At 40.9% G+C, this 17,010-nt stretch overlaps 1 protein-coding gene across 1 annotated transcript in view; it reads left to right on the top strand.

The window, feature by feature from the left end:
* The window catches only part of IGFN1 (immunoglobulin like and fibronectin type III domain containing 1), a 33,335-nt gene extending 16,528 nt beyond the window's left edge, over positions 1 to 16,807 (top strand). Inside the window, exons 15-31 of the mRNA XM_085307696.1 lie at positions 121 to 246; positions 310 to 534; positions 1,177 to 1,629; positions 1,885 to 2,037; positions 2,146 to 2,199; positions 2,269 to 2,988; positions 4,631 to 4,755; positions 5,821 to 5,962; positions 6,574 to 6,870; positions 9,170 to 9,469; positions 10,488 to 10,661; positions 11,610 to 11,738; positions 12,222 to 12,524; positions 13,685 to 13,773; positions 14,830 to 15,025; positions 15,638 to 15,937; positions 16,467 to 16,807. Of these exons, the coding sequence (XP_085163822.1) occupies positions 121 to 246; positions 310 to 534; positions 1,177 to 1,629; positions 1,885 to 2,037; positions 2,146 to 2,199; positions 2,269 to 2,988; positions 4,631 to 4,755; positions 5,821 to 5,962; positions 6,574 to 6,870; positions 9,170 to 9,469; positions 10,488 to 10,661; positions 11,610 to 11,738; positions 12,222 to 12,524; positions 13,685 to 13,773; positions 14,830 to 15,025; positions 15,638 to 15,937; positions 16,467 to 16,807 (4,127 nt within the window). The remainder of the gene's footprint in view (positions 1 to 120; positions 247 to 309; positions 535 to 1,176; positions 1,630 to 1,884; positions 2,038 to 2,145; positions 2,200 to 2,268; positions 2,989 to 4,630; positions 4,756 to 5,820; positions 5,963 to 6,573; positions 6,871 to 9,169; positions 9,470 to 10,487; positions 10,662 to 11,609; positions 11,739 to 12,221; positions 12,525 to 13,684; positions 13,774 to 14,829; positions 15,026 to 15,637; positions 15,938 to 16,466) is intronic.
* Positions 16,808 to 17,010: the final 203 nt, after the last annotated feature.

Here is a 17,010-nt window from a genome sequence, read left to right on the forward strand (position 1 = left end):
GTGTTGGTGGTGGTGGTGCTGCTAGTTTGGGAGGTGTTGGGACTCCTTATGGAAAGGATGGTCTTCCAGCTGGGGCTAGTGTTGGCAATTTGGGAGGTGTTGGTTCTCCTTATGCAAAAGATGGTCTTCCAGCTGGGGATGGTGTTGGTGTTTTTGGAGGTATTGGGTCTCTTTATGGGAAAGATGGGCTTCCTGTGGGAGCGGGAGCTGGGGCTGGGGGTGGTGGTGGTCTTGGTGGCTTGGGAGGTGTTGGGGCTTCCTCTGGAAAAGATGGTCTTCCACCTGGGGCTAATATTGCTAGTTTGGGAGGTGTTGGTTCTCCTTATGGAAAGGATGGTCTTCCAGCTGGGACTGGTGTTGATGGTGGTGGTGTTGGTGGTTTGGGAGGTGTTGGTTCTCCCTATGGAAAGGATGGTCTTCCATCTTGGGCTGGTGTTGATGGTGGTGGTGCTGCTAGTTCAGGAGGTGTTGGTTCTCCCTATGGGAAGAATGGTCTTCCAGTGGGAGCGGGAGCTGGTGGTGTTGTTGGTGGTGGTTTAGGAGGTGTTGGTATAGCTGATGCAACAGCAGCTGGCTCTCCATATGGAAGGGACAATCTTCCAGCAGAAATGAGAGCTGGACCTGGTGGTGCTCGTGGGAAGGATACAGGGGCATTTGAGTCTTCCTTCGGAAAGGATGGTCTTCCAGCTGGGGCTGGTGTTGGTGGTGGTAGTGTTGGTAGTTTGGGAGGTGTTGATACTCCTTATAGAAAGGATGGTCTTCTGGTGGGAATGGCAGCTGRGACTGGTGCCAGTGGAGAAGGTATACTTGATGCAGGGGGAGTAGGATCTTCCTGTGGAAAAGGTGATCTCCCAGCCTGGGCTGGTACGGGTGATACGGAAGGTATTGGGTCTCCCTGTGGAAAGGATGGCCCCCTAGTTGGGGCTGTTGGTGGTRGTTTGGGAGGTGTTGGGTCTCCCTATAGAAAGGATGGTCTTCCAGTGGGAATGGGCACTGGGGCTGGTGTTGGTGGTCCTGCTGTAGCTGGTGCAGGAGGATTTGACTCTCCCTGTGGAAAGGATTATCTTCCGGCTGGGGCTAGTGCTGGTAGTTTGGGAGGTGTTAGTCCTCCCTATGGAAAGAAAAGCCTTCCAGCTGGGACTGGTGTTGATGGTGGTGGTGCTGCTAGTGTGGGAGGTGTTGGTTCTCCCTATGGAAAGGATGGTCTTCCAGCTGGGACTGGTGTTGATGGTGGTGGTGCCACTAGTTTGGGAGGTGTTGGTTCTCTGTATGGAAAGGATGGTCTTCCAGCCGGGACTGGTGGTGGTGGTGCTGCTGCTGCTAGTTTGGGAGGTGTTGGTTCTCCCTATGGAAAGGATGGTCTTCCAGCTGGGACTGGTGGTGTTGGTGGTGCTGCTGCTGGTGTGGGAGGTGTTGGTTCTCTGTATGGAAAGGATGGTCTTCCATCTGGGGCTGGTGTTGATGGTGGTGGTGCTGCTAGTGTGGGAGGTGTTGGTTCTCTGTATGGAAAGGATGGTCTTCCATCTGGGGCTGGTATTGATGGTGGTGGTGTAGGGGGAGTTGGTTCTCCCTACAGAAAAGATGGTCTTCCAGTGGGAATGACAGATGGGACTGGTACCAGTGATGCAAGTCTAGCTGGTGTAGGGGGAGTAGGATCTTCCCATGGAAAGGGTGGTCTGCCAGCTGATACTCGTGTTGGTATAGCTCGTGCGTTGGCAGCTGGCTCTCCACATGGAAAAGACAGTCTTTCAGTGGAAATGAGAGCTGGGACTGGTGGTGTTGATGTGGAAGGTGCAGGGGGATTTGGGTCTTCCTCTGGAAAGGATGGTCTCCCAACAGGGGCTGGTGTTGGTGTAGCTGGTCATGCAGGAGCGGTAGGTACAGATGTTTTTGGGACTCCCTATGGAAAGGATGGGCTTCCAGTAGGAATGGGAGCTGGGGCTGGTGTTGATGGTGCAGGCATAGGTGTTTTGGGAGGTGCTGGGTCTCTCTATGGAAAGGATAGTCTCCCAGTAGGAATGGGAGCTGGAGCTGATGGTACTGGTATTGGTAGTTTGGGAGCTGTTGATTCTCCCTATGGAAAGGATGGTCTCCCACTAGGAAAGAGAGGTGGTGTTGGCGATGCTAGTGTTGGTGGTTTGGGAGGTGTTAGTTCTCCCTATGGAAAGGATGGTCTTTCAGCTAGAGCAGCTGTTGGTGGTTCTGGTGCAAGGGGATTTGGGTCTTCGTCTGGAAATGTTGATCTCTCAGCTCGGGATGTGGCTGGAGCTGCCCATTTTCCTTTTAGGGGTGAGGAGGGAAGGGGATCTTATAACAAGGATGTTATGCTGAGCAGAACTCAAGGATATTTAGATGGAGGAGGAGCTGCTTTTCGTCATGGCAGATCATCTTCAGAAGGTAGGAGTGTTGGTGGTGCCTCTGCAATACAAGCTGCTGAGTCTTCCTATGGCAAGGACGGTGTGTCAGCTGGCTCTAGGGCTGCGGCAGGTGGTGTTGGCAGGTTGGGAAGCGATGAAAGGGAGTTGCATTCTGTCCATGGTAGAGCAGGTATGCTAGGTGCTGTTGGATTAGGTGGTGAATTTGGGCTGGATTCCCATCCTGGCAAATTTTCTATGCGAGGTGAAGCGGGAGCTGGTGCTCACATTGATTTCAGAGGATCAGGACACAGAGGTTCAACTGATGACAGAGATTCACTTTCAGGTCAAGGAAGTGCCAGGGGTGAGGACAGGGATTTAGGACAGTTAGGCTCCTATTATAGCAAGGATTCTGCCTTCGGTGGAGCAGGAAGTAAATCCCATAACAGATATGCTGATGGGAGGAACCTTCATGAAGGTTCACTAGCTTATGATCAGTTGTCAGATCCTGATGGTGGACTTTCTTCAATAAACCAGAGAAAACAGATACCTGGCCTTGATATTAAAGCAAAAGAATACTTGAAGAGTACAGACAGTATGGAAAGAAAAAGATTTCACAAAGATGATTTGAAAGGTATGTCTTAATTGATAATTTGTGTGTTGCTGGTGTTTGCATTTTGATAATCACATTTCTAATCCTGAATCTTACGGTTAAGAAGAGTACAGTTATACAGAGAAATTTGCTTGTTCTGAGATCTGTTCCTAATTCTACCATTGATTTGCTGCTGTTCTGTGGACAAGTACCTTCAGATCAAATTACCTTAATATAACCTTTATTTGGGGTAACTCAGCTTTTGAGTGTGTACCTTGAATGTGATTCAGATGTGCTCTGAACATTTCTAGTTCTATCCATGACCAATGACACTGACTCATACTCCAGAGCTCAGAGAAGACAGAATTTTAATTTAAAATTTTTTTTCAACTCCATTCTATGTGGTAAAATGAAAGAGTGTGGTTTTTCTTCTAAGAAGACTTGAGAGATATTTATCTGCTCAGCTGCATTGAGAATAATCATTATACAGTTAATTTGTCTGTTAATCTAATTATACAATTTCTCATATAGCAGGTATGGATAGATATTATAATTATGGAGTGCTGTCCTTTTATCTAAAACTTTATTTAAGTTATCTAAATCTATATTATCTTTATTTAAATTATGCGAAGCAGATATCTGTTCATTCAAATAAATGATTCAGAGCATACATGCAACAGGTTTCAGTTCACAAACATATTAGTTCACATTTAGTTTTGAGGAATATGGTTTATTTCTTTTACTGCAATTTAAAACTTAGCATTTCTCTTTATTTGTCCTAACACCTACTGCAAAGAGCTGCATGTGGTTCTGGGAACCACATTATATTGAATTCATGTGTACATTGGGCCTRATGTAAAGAGCTCTCGTCTCTTCTAACGTGAGAAATTTTAGGGTGTTACATATAGGAAAAGGAGAACAGTGTGTATGCATCTGTATGACCCTGACCAGTAGCTACAGTATCAAGATGGTAACTTGAGAAATGGTAGAAGTTAGAAACTTTATATGTATAAAAGGAAGATAGTAGCCTAATGGAACTGCTGACTGTGCTAGAAATTTCTGAGGCAAGCATAACATAAATAAAAATAAATGTATAAAATCAGGAATATTGAAACCAATGGAGAAAGGGTAAATAGGAGTGTACTGTTTATTTGAAAGAGGATGAAGATGTTAAAGGGGAAGAACTTGGGAGGGAAGAAAGGGAATATAAAGGATAGAGAATGATATGACTGGGGCGATTCGGTGAGACCATTTGAGCTGCCTTGTGTCTGATCAATGCAACAAAAAAACAATAATGAGAAAGAATAATAAAATAGGACATCAATAGGAGGAGCTTGTTTTTTTTCCCTACTGTCTGTAGAGGGAGCCAAAAAATTAACATAGATTTAAAAGAGCAAGTTTGTAGATGGATAATCTGATTTGTGATTAATTCATTGTCTATTAGGTTGATATAAGTGCTGTATTGAGTACAGGCCAATTAGCAAGTCCTCCAGAGCAATGAGTTTATGCCAGTTGGCCCCTAACCTCTTGGTACAAAACCCTCTCGTAACTACAATATATTTTTTAAAAAGCTTTCTCCTCACCTGCATTTGCATTTTTGTTTATATATTACTCTTTGTCAGTCTCTACTCCTGTATAATGCAGAGATAGCATCTTTTATACATTTTTTTTCCTGAACTTTCAGCACCACGTGGTCGTGTCACCAAACCATTAGTCGATGTTAGAGTCCTGAAAGGAGAGCCAGCTGAGCTGTCTTGTGCTGTCAGTAACGATGAAGTGAAAGGAACCTGGTTTAAAGACGGATTAAAGGTAACTTAAGTGTTGCATAGCTACATTTTCTTTGATTAGTGGTGCTTTGCTTTCTGGCTTTACCTGCCATGTAGTGTGTCAAGGTGTCCCTCCCTCTGTCATTCTTACAGTAGCCTGAGTATGGCCACAGAAGAATTGCACAGGAGCCTGCTTAGACTAAAATTCCTAATAGAAACTCAGCAAAGTTTCTTCCCCTTTTCTGCTTAAAGGCATTTCTGTTCTTGCTGACACCAGGAGGGTTTGTATTTTCTGTCCTTTTTTCACGGGTGGAGATGGGGCAGGTCTTTTCCTTTCAATGTGGATGTCTGGTGTGTGACAGAAACGTGCAAAAAGTGGTGATGAATCTTCAGAGGATGTTCAGTTTAAGGCCATGATCTTCAGAAATGCATAACAGCAAGAATACTTCTTCAAATCAGTGCATAAGCATATATATCATACTCCATATATCATGGATAAAAACAACAAAGGAGAATGGACTATGGAATCCAGAGGATACTGTAGGAACAGGGAGGTGTCATGCACAAGAATAGGCCAAAGTTAGCATTAAGAATAGAAAGAGAAAGTTTGGAGATATTTTTCCTAATATTTTTGGATGGTAGCTCAAGGTAAATCTCCCATTTACTTTAACAGATTTTGAATCAAGGCTCTCTGGGGAATATGTTGGTGCATTAGGTGTTTATGTGTAACCAGATAAATAATGCCAAAATATTCAACAATAGCAGGATGTTTCTTGTGCATTAATAACAAGTCATGGTGGAAGAATGTTGTTAAGCACAGCTGAGGTTTCCTAAAAGGTTCTGTTTTCTGAGAATTGCTCGTTTTTCAGTGCTTGTTGCCCTTGTGAAAAGACAGGCTCAGACACAGCTATTGGTTCAAATGACACAGTTGTTTCAAACAGACAGCACATTCCTGGAACTTTTAAATTATATTTCAAATTTATTTGTCAAATTTCCTTAGAGGAGTTAGGTCATATGTCTAAGATTTCTATCTTGTTAAAGTTTGGATTGTTGGATTTTTTGCCTTTATTTTTTTTTAAAGAATAGGTTTCTGTGCTTTTCTTTGTAGTTAAAAAGCATGGATGGAGTCCTTTTTGTAGAGGAGGGCTCAGTCCACAAACTGATAATTAACAAAGTAGAAGATATTCATGCTGGAAAATATAAGTTTGAAGCTGCAGATATGAAAACTGAAGCTTCTCTTTTTGTTGAAGGTGAGTGTTCAAACTACTCCCATTCTTAATGCAGTATGCTAGCCTTGATATGCTTGAAATGTAATACAATTTCTGTGAGTTCTATAGGTGGTCATCAAGATAACTTTGTAATAAAGAATCTGCAAAGACATGGGAGATGTTTTTTGTATAGATTGGTGCATTCTGTAATTCCAAATTTAATCAGAGAGTCTTCCTGAATAGCTCCTATCATTAACTCAAAGATTTTGGCATGCATGTCAGACCAGTTTCTTCATTCTTGTGTGTGTTTAGTGTACTGCCTCTGAGATTATGCATTCAGGACAAAATTTGCTCCAGCAAAAAGGTTAGTATGATGCCACAAGTACTTTGTGATAATTTTCCTATAGCAAAGTGCATGTGCACTCTACATGCAGCTGAAGGAGAAGATCCCAATGTTGTGCACTTCTGTATCATCATGAACAGCAATGATTCAGTTTGCATAAGCCCCAAAGAACCAGATTAAATCTTGTTTGTTGTAAGCAGCAATCATGAATACAGAGAAGTCTGGTTATCATGAATACAGAGAAGCCCTCCAAGGTGTGCTTTATAATCTTTGAATTGCAATTATTAATGACCTTGTATTATCTGCTTAGATCCTCCTCACGTTGACAAAGTTCTCCTCAAAAACCTAATGAATGTTCCTATTGAGGCCAAGGCTGGGCAGAAAATAAAGATCAAGATCCCTTTTGAGGGCCAGCTACCAATCAGAGCAACATGGCTAAAGGACAGAATGGAGCTAGTAGATGACAGAAGGATTCGTGTTGATGAAACAGATACCTTTACCATGTTGACCATCTCTAGCAGTGAGAGAAAGGACTCTGGGGATTACAAAGTCAGGCTGAAGAATGACCACGGAGTCCTGGAGATCAACCTGAAGATTGTGGTAATAGGTAAGAACTCTGTAACATCCACTGTGGCTTTCATTGCAAATCTCAGGCATGGGAGCCTGAGTAGCACTGGTGACAATCTTCCTTCAGGCTACAATTTATTTCAAGATGAATAAGGCTTTTATGAATGCTACTCATAGGAACATCTATTCTCGCCTGTCTTTCAAAGTAATCAGCTAGAAATATACTGAGAAATTCCTAGAACTTGCATTGACTTTGGTGAGGTCAAAGGGGTATGTTTACAGTAAGGGATTTCGACTGTGCCCCCRTTTAGGTTACTACAGAATCATCTCATATATCATGAGCACATGCAAAGAAGACTCAGACAAATTAGCTGGCAGGCAGCCATGGCAGACCAGGACTGTGGTACTTAACTGCAGGGCATACTGCCTCCAAACTGATATGGTCCATGTCACTTGGCATGGCTTGGCCTTGTTAGGTGCCTCGCAGAATTGAAAGGTATACAGGTCCACATAACTATGCTTTCTTCCATCTCTTTTTATTCCATCTTTGCCTGTTTCCCAACCTGTTCTCTAAAAYGCTTGTGTGTACCATAAAACCTACAAACTGTATACAATGTGCTTACTTTGAGTTAGCTCCAACTGGAATTCTGTACAGCCATGGACACTGCAAGACTTATTAACAGTTTGTGGTAACACATTAAATTCCAACTTTATACCCAACAAAAACTTAGGTGCAGACTTCAACTATAGGTTGAAGTAACTATGTAACTTCTCCAACATTGTCATTCCTAGATATTAAAAAACATATCAATAAAGTTAAATTACGGTTACTCTTTTAAATGAAACATCACATCTGGAGTACTGTGTCCAGTTCTGGGCTCCCCAGTACAAGAGACACATGGAGCTACTGAAGAGAGTCTAGCATAGGGCTACAAAAATGATCAGGGGACTGGAGCATCTCCCCTGTGAAGAAAGACTGTGAGAGCTGGGTCTGTTTAGCCTGGAAATGAGAAGACTGAGAGGGGATCTTATCAATGTCCTTAAATGTAAATACCTTAAGGGAGAGTGTCAGGGGGCTGGGGCCAAACTTTTTTCAGTGGTCCCATGTGACAGGACAAGAAGCAACCGACACAAACTGAAACACAGGAAGTTYYACCTGAATATAAGGAAGAACTTCTTTCCAGTGAGAGTGACAGAGCACTGAAGCAGGTTGCCCGGAGAGGTTGTGGAGTCTCCTTCTCTGGAGATACTAAAAACCTGCCTGAATGCATCCTGGCTAACATGCTCTGGGTGACACTATTTGAGTAGAGGGGTTGGACTAGATGATCTCTAGAGATCCCTTCCAACCTCAACCATTCTGTGATTCTGTGATCTTCCTTAAGCCTCTCTCTTCTTGTCCTGTAAAACTGCTCTTGAAAAACTGAAGGAATTTAAATATAAATAATCAATAATAAACTTCTTTCGTCAAAGATGAATACTAATTAAATATCCTAGTTGGCTCTCTATTTTAGATATGCTCGTAAAAGGCTGTTAAAACTCAAATATTTCTTCCCCTGTTTGTCTCTTACTGACTTAGTATTCCATATTAATAGAATCTCCTTTTGTAGGCTTAGGCAGAGTGATTAGTGTGACAGGTTAGTTTTGTAAAATGCTCTTTATCTTTTCAGGAAAACAGAGTAATATTGCATATAGTAGTTACAGGCCTAGGAAAACTCAACTACATCCAGTATAATGTGGTAAGTCTGAGTATGTATTGGTACAGAAAGTGAAATACACTTCTGGAGAGAAATAGGCAAAGCCTAAATTAGAATTATTTTGATTTAGATCATTTCCAATGTAATTCTTCCACCATCCACTAAATCAAGGTACAGGAAAAGCTTGTTGACACGTTTCTCACACTTCAATACAAGATGACACAATTTTAGTTTGGTTTTGCAGAGCCTTAACAGTTGAGTTTTGAATACTGGGTGACTGTAGAAGATAGGACTAAAGACAACAGACATCTCTAAAATCAGATTATCCAGGTGAATTAAACCGTAAATGTCTGCTGATGTGGAAGTCCAGAAAAGGTATTCATCCTTATATGGAAGCTCACTTGATAAAATGCTAATGAAAACAATCAACTCAAGGAGCAAGGGCCTGGCTTCTTACTCCTTATCAAAACTTCTCCTAAGTTTTGGAAGAGGCAATTCAAGTCCCTGTACCCCATTTTGCAACTATGCATATATTCTAGCTGAAACCAACTCTCCCAGCTGGTGAGCAAGAAACAATGGTAGTCCAAACCCAAGAACATGTCTGAATCTAGAGCCAACATGCAGTTGTTGTATTCCGCTTTTCAGATAAGCCACAGCAACCCACAGGACCCATTGAAGTTTTAGAAAGCTCCGCAAGTGGCATCACCATTCAGTGGAAGCCTCCAAAGGAGGATGGGGGCAAACCAGTGCAAAGCTATATTGTTGAGAGGAAGCAAATAGGCCAGGAAGACTGGGTGACTTTGGGGGAAACACTCAAAGGCTGTACTACTTTCACTACCAACAAAGTAGAACAAGATACGAGCTACTACTTCAGGGTGCGAGCTGTGAATGCAGAGGGAACCAGTGATGCCCTGAAATCAGATCAGGTGAAGGCTGTCGGTAAAGGTAAGGAAGAACTTTTAAAAATCATATTCTATATTCTAATTCATTATTAAAGCTTATATCAAGGAAAACTTACTGCATTTTGGATGTTGCTACAGATCTGAATCTGCGTCCTGGCTGAACAAACCCATGAAGATTTTACATATTCTGCAAGATTAGGAGCTTTTTGTAGGCTTTGGTGATACTGAGTTAGACAGTGTTAAATTTTCAGCTTTGTTCCAATCTGAATTCTAAAACAATTTAATGGAGGAAATGCATGAAGACCAGAGAAACTTTTTCCTTGGGTGGCTACAAAGAAAACATGCAAAGCCTTTTCTTGATTCCACAGGCAAAACAGTCTCTCAGTGCCTGCAACACTTTTTGGTGTGATCACTTCATACTCTCAATTTCCAAATTTGCAATTCCATTCTTTGAGTCCTCCAATGAATTAAAATACTAGAACAATTTTGTCACAAGCATGAACATAGTACTAGTGAGAGAGCAATACTCTGTTTCTCATTCTCCTCTATCTACGTTTTCATTTGCATAATTGCAGGCCATCCTTTGCAAAGATAAAATTTTCTGCTAATTTTTCATTGTTATACTCTTAAGTAGTGTTGCTATATTTTGGGGGCTCTAGCAGGGGGATTGGAAAATCCATCATGATCCTAATTTCTATCATTAAAAGCAAGATTAAAATTGACTTTTGCTAGGGTGTAAGAATGTACATGCTTCTCTCTGTAGGCTGACAGTTTAATTCTTGGTAGTGATGACAGCAGGTCATTCATGAAATCAGCATTACAAAAGGAGGTCCACACTCCTGGATCCTGTTTGTGTGGGAAATAGGATATATAACGATAAGTTTTCATTCAAGTCTTTAAAAACATCCATATGAATACATTGAGGAAACTGAAAGAAGAAACTACTTGGAGCACTTCCTTACCTTGCAGGAAAAAAAAAGAAGAAGAAGAAGAAGAAGAAGAAGAAGAAGAAGAAGAAGAAGAAGAAGCCTGCTAATAACAAAATGCTAATCTCCCTCTAGGTTCACCTGGTCCCCCAGATCCCCCTGAGATCGTCAGTGCCAGCAAAGAAACCATCACAATATCCTGGAAAACACCTCATAAAACTGGCAATTCCCGAATAGTGGGGTACATGGTTCAAAAACGCAAGAAGGGTGCCAATATCTGGATGCCAGTTACCAAGGTGCCTATAGCAGGTAGGTAGCTTAAAAGTTGGAACAGACTGGAAAATGTCAAAAGGCAAAAAGTTCAGTAGACTTAGAAGGTAATATGCTGATCTGATGAGAAGTTGCTGTCTTCTTACCCCTTGCTTCCTGCTTAGGATTTTGTACCTTTTCACATTAGTGCTTTTCGTCTTGAATTCTTGAGCTGCTGACTATCCCCATCTCAACCATATTTACCCCATCTGAAATTTTACCTTCTTACCTAGTCTACACTCTTTCTCACAACTAAGCAATTTTTTCAGAAATCTAAGCCAAGGTTACGCAGCTGCATCATAGCAAAGCCAGTCCTTGGTTCATAGACAGTTGAATGTCTGGGAGAAGGGTTATGATCTCTTATTGCTCTCAAGAGAGGTCTTGTCTAGATTGTGTGTAAGCATATGTCTGGGGAAGGTCATTGCTGCATCCAGGAACATAGCTCCTCTATGGATAAACTGACATGTTCAATTTCTAGAATTAAAATCTTCACTTCACATGCCGTTATCCTCAATCCTAATGCTGGAAATATGGCAGGTAGGAATTTATAAATGCAAGGGGCATAAAGAAACCCAAATGATGTGTATGTGTTCCAAAATGTGTTTTGACTGTAGCTGTTAATTATCTGTCAGGTGCAGTCTAGGATTCCTTATCTGGTATAGAAGAGTTTAGGATTATACCAAAAGGAAAAGCAGTATTTTTTCTTTCTGTGATTTAATTGCTCTCAGATGGTGTCTGATCTGCAAGAGAATACAATGAACACATCCCAGAAGTATGTATGCCCTAGGGCAGGGAAGGGCCAAGGAAAGGGGGACAGCATTTATACATAGCTCCTGAGAATTATGCAGTGTGCATTTCTATATGACATAAAGTCCAAGATCATTGTGTCACCATCTACTGCTTGGGGAATTGCTCACATAAGCCAACACAATCCTTTTATTCCTGCAGACAAGGTACTGAAAATAACCAATCTCAAGATGGGGCTGCAGTATGAATTTCGCGTGGCAGCTGTCAACGCTGCTGGTGTAGGAGAGGCCAGTGCACCATCAGAGCCTGTCTTTGCTCAGGATTCCACGAGTAAGTGAACTGCTTCCGTCTCTCTGGCTCAGGGATGCTTAAAGAAGGATGTAGACTGAGGGTATTTGTAGAGAAGTAATGTTTTAAAATGTTTTTTAAAATATATGAAGGCAAAAATGAAATAATTAGATACCTGTTTCATGGCTGAGAATCCACTGTCTGCATGAGAAAGGAATGGAAGGATTTCATGTGTGAGGAGTAAGTCAAGGTGTGTCAGACTTCATCTGCAGGAGCGATGTGCAGTGTGAAGAGGAATTTAGGATGGGTCACAGAGCAAGTCACACTGCAGGAGTGTTGCAGAATGTGCTGCACTATTGTTGGCAGCAGGAACCTGGATACAGCTCTGAAGAACTGGGACAAACTGCAGGGAAAATAGCAGGGTGGATATCCAGTGCACTGAAAGAATGTTGAGAGTCTCAGGAAGTGACTGAAAAGGGGAGACAGAAGACCTAAAAACAAYTGAAATAAAAATTCTCATTTCAGAACCTCCAGGTCAAGTGAGGGACCTTAGAGTGGCCAGCAGTGACAGCACTAGCATCACCCTGACATGGAGAAAACCTGAGCCAAAAGAGGGGGTTGATGTGAAAGGCTATGAGGTAGAGATGCGATCTTATGACAACCTCAACTGGACCAAATGCAGTGCTCTTCCTATAAACGAAACCACATACACAGTTAAAGGCCTGCAAACCAAAGAATTGTACTTTCTACGTGTGAGAGCCCTCAACGACAGTGGCCCAGGAGAAGCTGCAGAGCTTGAAGCTTCCACTGAAGCTGCTCCTCCTGTTGGTAAGTCAAAGTGGGCTGCTTTCAAAGTGAACTAGATCCTTCTGCAGGTAATAGCACACAGACAATTTTGTTGAAGACTTGGACTGTGGTCTTTTAGTCTGTGGGTCACTGTGACAAGAGCTTCTCTTGRAGTCCTAGACTGTAACAGAAAGACAAGTATGATGTTGCTCCTTTAGAGTATGTTGTAGTTTTGTTACTTCATCAGGAAAATCTGAAGATTGAACTGATAGTAAATGTACAATACACAGAGTGGTGAACTCATGTTAAACTCTCATGTTAAAGACTTATTATGATATAGAACCCCAAATATTTTTCCACATTTTGCCCCTCACACAGAGCACTCTCACTGTTAGGTGAAGCAAATCCTACAGTCCTATCACTTTATAAATTTTCAAAAATTGACAAAATTTGAAACACACAAAATAGTTACTTTTAAGCGTTTTTTTTCCCCTTCTGTTCTTCAACTTTTCCAAAAGATCAGATTTGAAATGTTACTGAATAGAAATAAGAAAAAGAATTAAAATGCACAATTAAAAAAAAATTAAATACAATAGTATATCAGTGAAAAGAAAAGTAATTTTAAATATTTAAAAAGAGTATGATATGAAGAGTATTTTTAATAAACTCAGGCCTGTTTTCTGAGGATATCATCTGGGATTTTCAGTGTTCATAGGTTGCTATTTCACTAGGTCACGTGAAAATCTCAAATGAACAAAGAATTTTTGAGGTGGTGAAAAAATACTCTTTGTTCAGCTGCTCTCATGAATACATCTTTCGTAAACATCTTTTGTAGTTTCCTTTTCCATAAATATCATTTTATGTAGAATATCATCCATGAGACAAGGTAAAGTGTGTCAAAGAGCCACTTTATCCATGGTTGAGATGTCATAACATCATGTGGAAATATTTTTACATCATTCCCCTTTTCTAGTTGTAGTGGTATATAAATAATAGTAAAATTTAAAAAGTGTAATGGCTAGCAAGGAACTCTGATGCTGAATCAAGGAGCTTTTTTTTCAACAATATAACTATGATTTTATCAATAGCCCACAAGCTAGCTGTTGGAAAGACTTTAGGAGTATCTGACACATGCATGAGTTTGTCTGCCAATAACTTTGTTATAGCATATAACCTTTGATTGTAATCACTGTCTTTTCCAGTTCCTCCCAGATTCCTAATAGATGACAGAGTGAAAAGCTTCCTGATTATAAAAGCAGGCAATACCATCCGAGTGCCAATTCCCTTTGAAGTAAGTTTTCAAATGGTTTCATAAGAAATCTCTCTATTTTTATGCTGTAGCCAGTAGTAGACATGTAAACTGAGCTATTTTTCTTTGGCATGGAATTTTTGCAAGATCCTGGGCAAATCTGTTAAGCTGCTTGTACTTTGTAAATTTTCTGCACAAGGAAAACAACAACAATTCATCTGTCACTTTTGGTATTAGTGAGTTATGAGATTATGGTCATTCATTAATCTCTGCAGACAAGACACTTTGATATGGTTGGATGGACAGTGTTCACTATCATCATCATCTGCTACTAAACTTGCATACTTAGATTCATCAGCTGATTTCCCCATGAATCCCTTGAAAGACCCAAAGGTAGGATTTCTAGCACCATCCTGCTGACTATATTCAGCTTACTAAACAGCAGTCCTTACTTGATTTGCACTGGTAGAATGCTATGTGCTTTGACCTAAGCTTGGAGCAATACAGGTAAGGCCAAGGATATCAGGAAGAGGTTGATGAAGGCAAAACGTGCATATTTGCTGGCCATGCTCCAACTCAGGTGCTGTCTTGGCGAATAAAGACCAAAGATAGCACAACAGATAGATACCATACAGAGAATCCTTCCCCCACCCCAAACAGCAGATATTTTAAAAAGTACAAAATAGTAACTACTGTTACCATCTCTTGTTCTTGAACCAGCACATCTTGTTTGACAAAAAGAAGGAAAAAAATAACAAAGAAACTAAAGTTTCTTTATAGAATTTAAAAGTTAAAGAAGCAAAACAAAACAAAAAGTTAAAGGAAAAAAGTTTAAATTAAAGAAACAAAATAGAGCTTTGAAGAGATATCTGAACTAGCTCTGAAGAGGGTTGCTCAGACACTGGAAGCAGGTTGTCATCATTATTATCATAATCTTCCATTTAGATCTAATTTGTTTAGATCCAGCTCAGATACTTCTACATGTGACTGAATTGTGTCGTGTAGATATACATTTGGGAGAAGATGACAACACTAAAGGTGTAAAGACATAAACTGGAGACAACAGAGGTGGGCTATAACCTGTGTTGTTCTTTGTAGGCATCTCCGGATCCAGTAGTGACCTGGTTAAAGGATGGGCTTCCTCTACCAAGAAGGGCCACAATAAACACGGAACATGGTACCACCCAACTGCTGATTGAAGCAGCTGAGTTCTCTGACAGTGGCACCTACACTGTTGTGCTTCAGAATGGGTCTGGGAATAAAGAAGTATTCAGCTTCCAAGTTCAAGTTACAGGTAATTCACTACTATCTRTATGTGCAGATTTAGGCATGAGTAGGCAGTAGGCAAGGAGCTGAACTGAGCACAGTGAGCTCTGAGCACAGTGGAGGCACAGGGAGAACTAAGGAATACAGTTTTCCATGAGATTCAGTCTAGCCACTTTGTGGTATCACTTGGCATATCTGCGGGACAGAGCAGGCTACTGATTTAAATTGCACCTCCTTACCAGAAAGAGTCTGGTTATGAAGTTAGATATTGTAAAAAACAGGAGAGCAGCTCATGCTCTTTTTAACAACCTAATATTAGTCAGCAAAAAGCTGTAGTACCTTTATTTACTCATAGCCATAGCAACTCTGTAAGCTCTCTCACTAAGGTGAAAAAGTTTAGCTGAATCAACCTCATCTTCTACCTCTATCTATAAGAAGGAGAAGAGGCCCAACATGGCTGGTATAATGCAGGAGAAGTTCATGTGCATCCGGAGGAGGAAGGTTCAAATTTTGTCCCTTCTAATGACCAGGATGTTTACTCAGTCCCTATACTTAGAATATCTGATGGCCTCAAGGGTTTTAGGGCTCCCTACTATGCCACTTCCCCTACATCTTTGGTATTTTTGCCTTCTTCTGACAGATATCCCACAGTCCCCTGGACCTATTGAGTTGGAAGAGACTGTGCCAAATGCAGTAACAGTGACCTGGGAGCCATCAGCATCTGAGAAATGGGAAAGCAATCTCTACTATACGGTCCTGAAACGTGAATCACAGAAAGGCTTGTGGCACATGGTGGGTGATCTGATCTACACCAACAAGTTCACGTTCACCAAACTTATCCCAGGCCGGGACTACTACTTTAGGGTTGTGGCAAAAAATTACTTGGGAGCCAGTGCTCCATCTGAAACTATAAAGCCCTGGAGACTTCGAAAAGAAAAGGGTAAAACAGCTTTTACAAATAACTATCAATGTATGTGTGTTGTCCTGCTTTGTTCCTTTTAATGTTTCTAGTACAGCTTCCTGAAATAAGTCTCTCCTCCTGTGAACATTTTGATGCCCAGAATGAGAGTGCATAGAGATACCCTAAGAAATTCCTGTTTGGCAAGGAAGGCTTGTCCTCTCTGCACAGACATTGTTGCAAGTCAGATATTATTCTTTTATTTTCAGCAGTTATATCACTCACAATTCATAACAGAATGAATTCCAAGCAAAATCTGAGGCTTAAGTTTTGCAGAAACCAAAGTTGCTGACTTAAAGATTAAAATTTTATCAATTAGAGAATAAACCACAAATTACAATTTGGAGGTGCATGGCATGTTGGACAATTTGCAATGTAGAATGCCATTGTTAAAAGTCACAGCTGAAAATCAATCTTTGACTTCTATCCTCATGGAGTAGTATCTGAGTTTAGGTTTTTATGTTGCTGGATTTTATTTTATTTTTTTGTTGTTGTTGTTTTTATTGAACAGCTAAATTTGAAGTCAAACAACCAGAATACAGGGAAGTTAATCAAAATGAAGCCCCGAGATTCCTCGTCCAATTGAAGCCTCATATGGTGACCGCTGGGACAGAGTGCCATATGAGCTGTGCGGTTGCAGGCCATCCACCACCAAAGATCACATGGTATAAGGATGGCAGGGACCTCTCCAAGGATTCTACCTATTTGTGCACAAATACCTTTGGTGTCTGCTCCCTAGTGATTCTAAGTGCTGCAAAAAGTGATGAAGGAGAATATATGGTACAGGCTACCAATGAATTGGGCCGTGCATTCAGCAAAACCTTTCTCACCATTAAAGGTAACAATCTTTAATGCCTTTAATTCATCATACAATGTTAAGATTTGTCATTGCTGCCAAGACGCTGTAAAATGTTTGCCATATGACTTTAGTGACAGAAAGTATCTCCAATGAGGCAATGTGCATTGGGACTACTTTACTGAATTTTTAGTTAATCTATTAATGATCAAGTGTGAAAGAGAGAAATGGAAATTAAAAGGCAGATCTAAAAAAAGAC

Source organism: Rhea americana, unplaced genomic scaffold, assembly GCF_003343005.1.
Source record: "Rhea americana isolate MKP2758 unplaced genomic scaffold, rheAme1 scaffold_261, whole genome shotgun sequence".
Lineage (NCBI taxonomy): Eukaryota > Metazoa > Chordata > Aves > Rheiformes > Rheidae > Rhea > Rhea americana.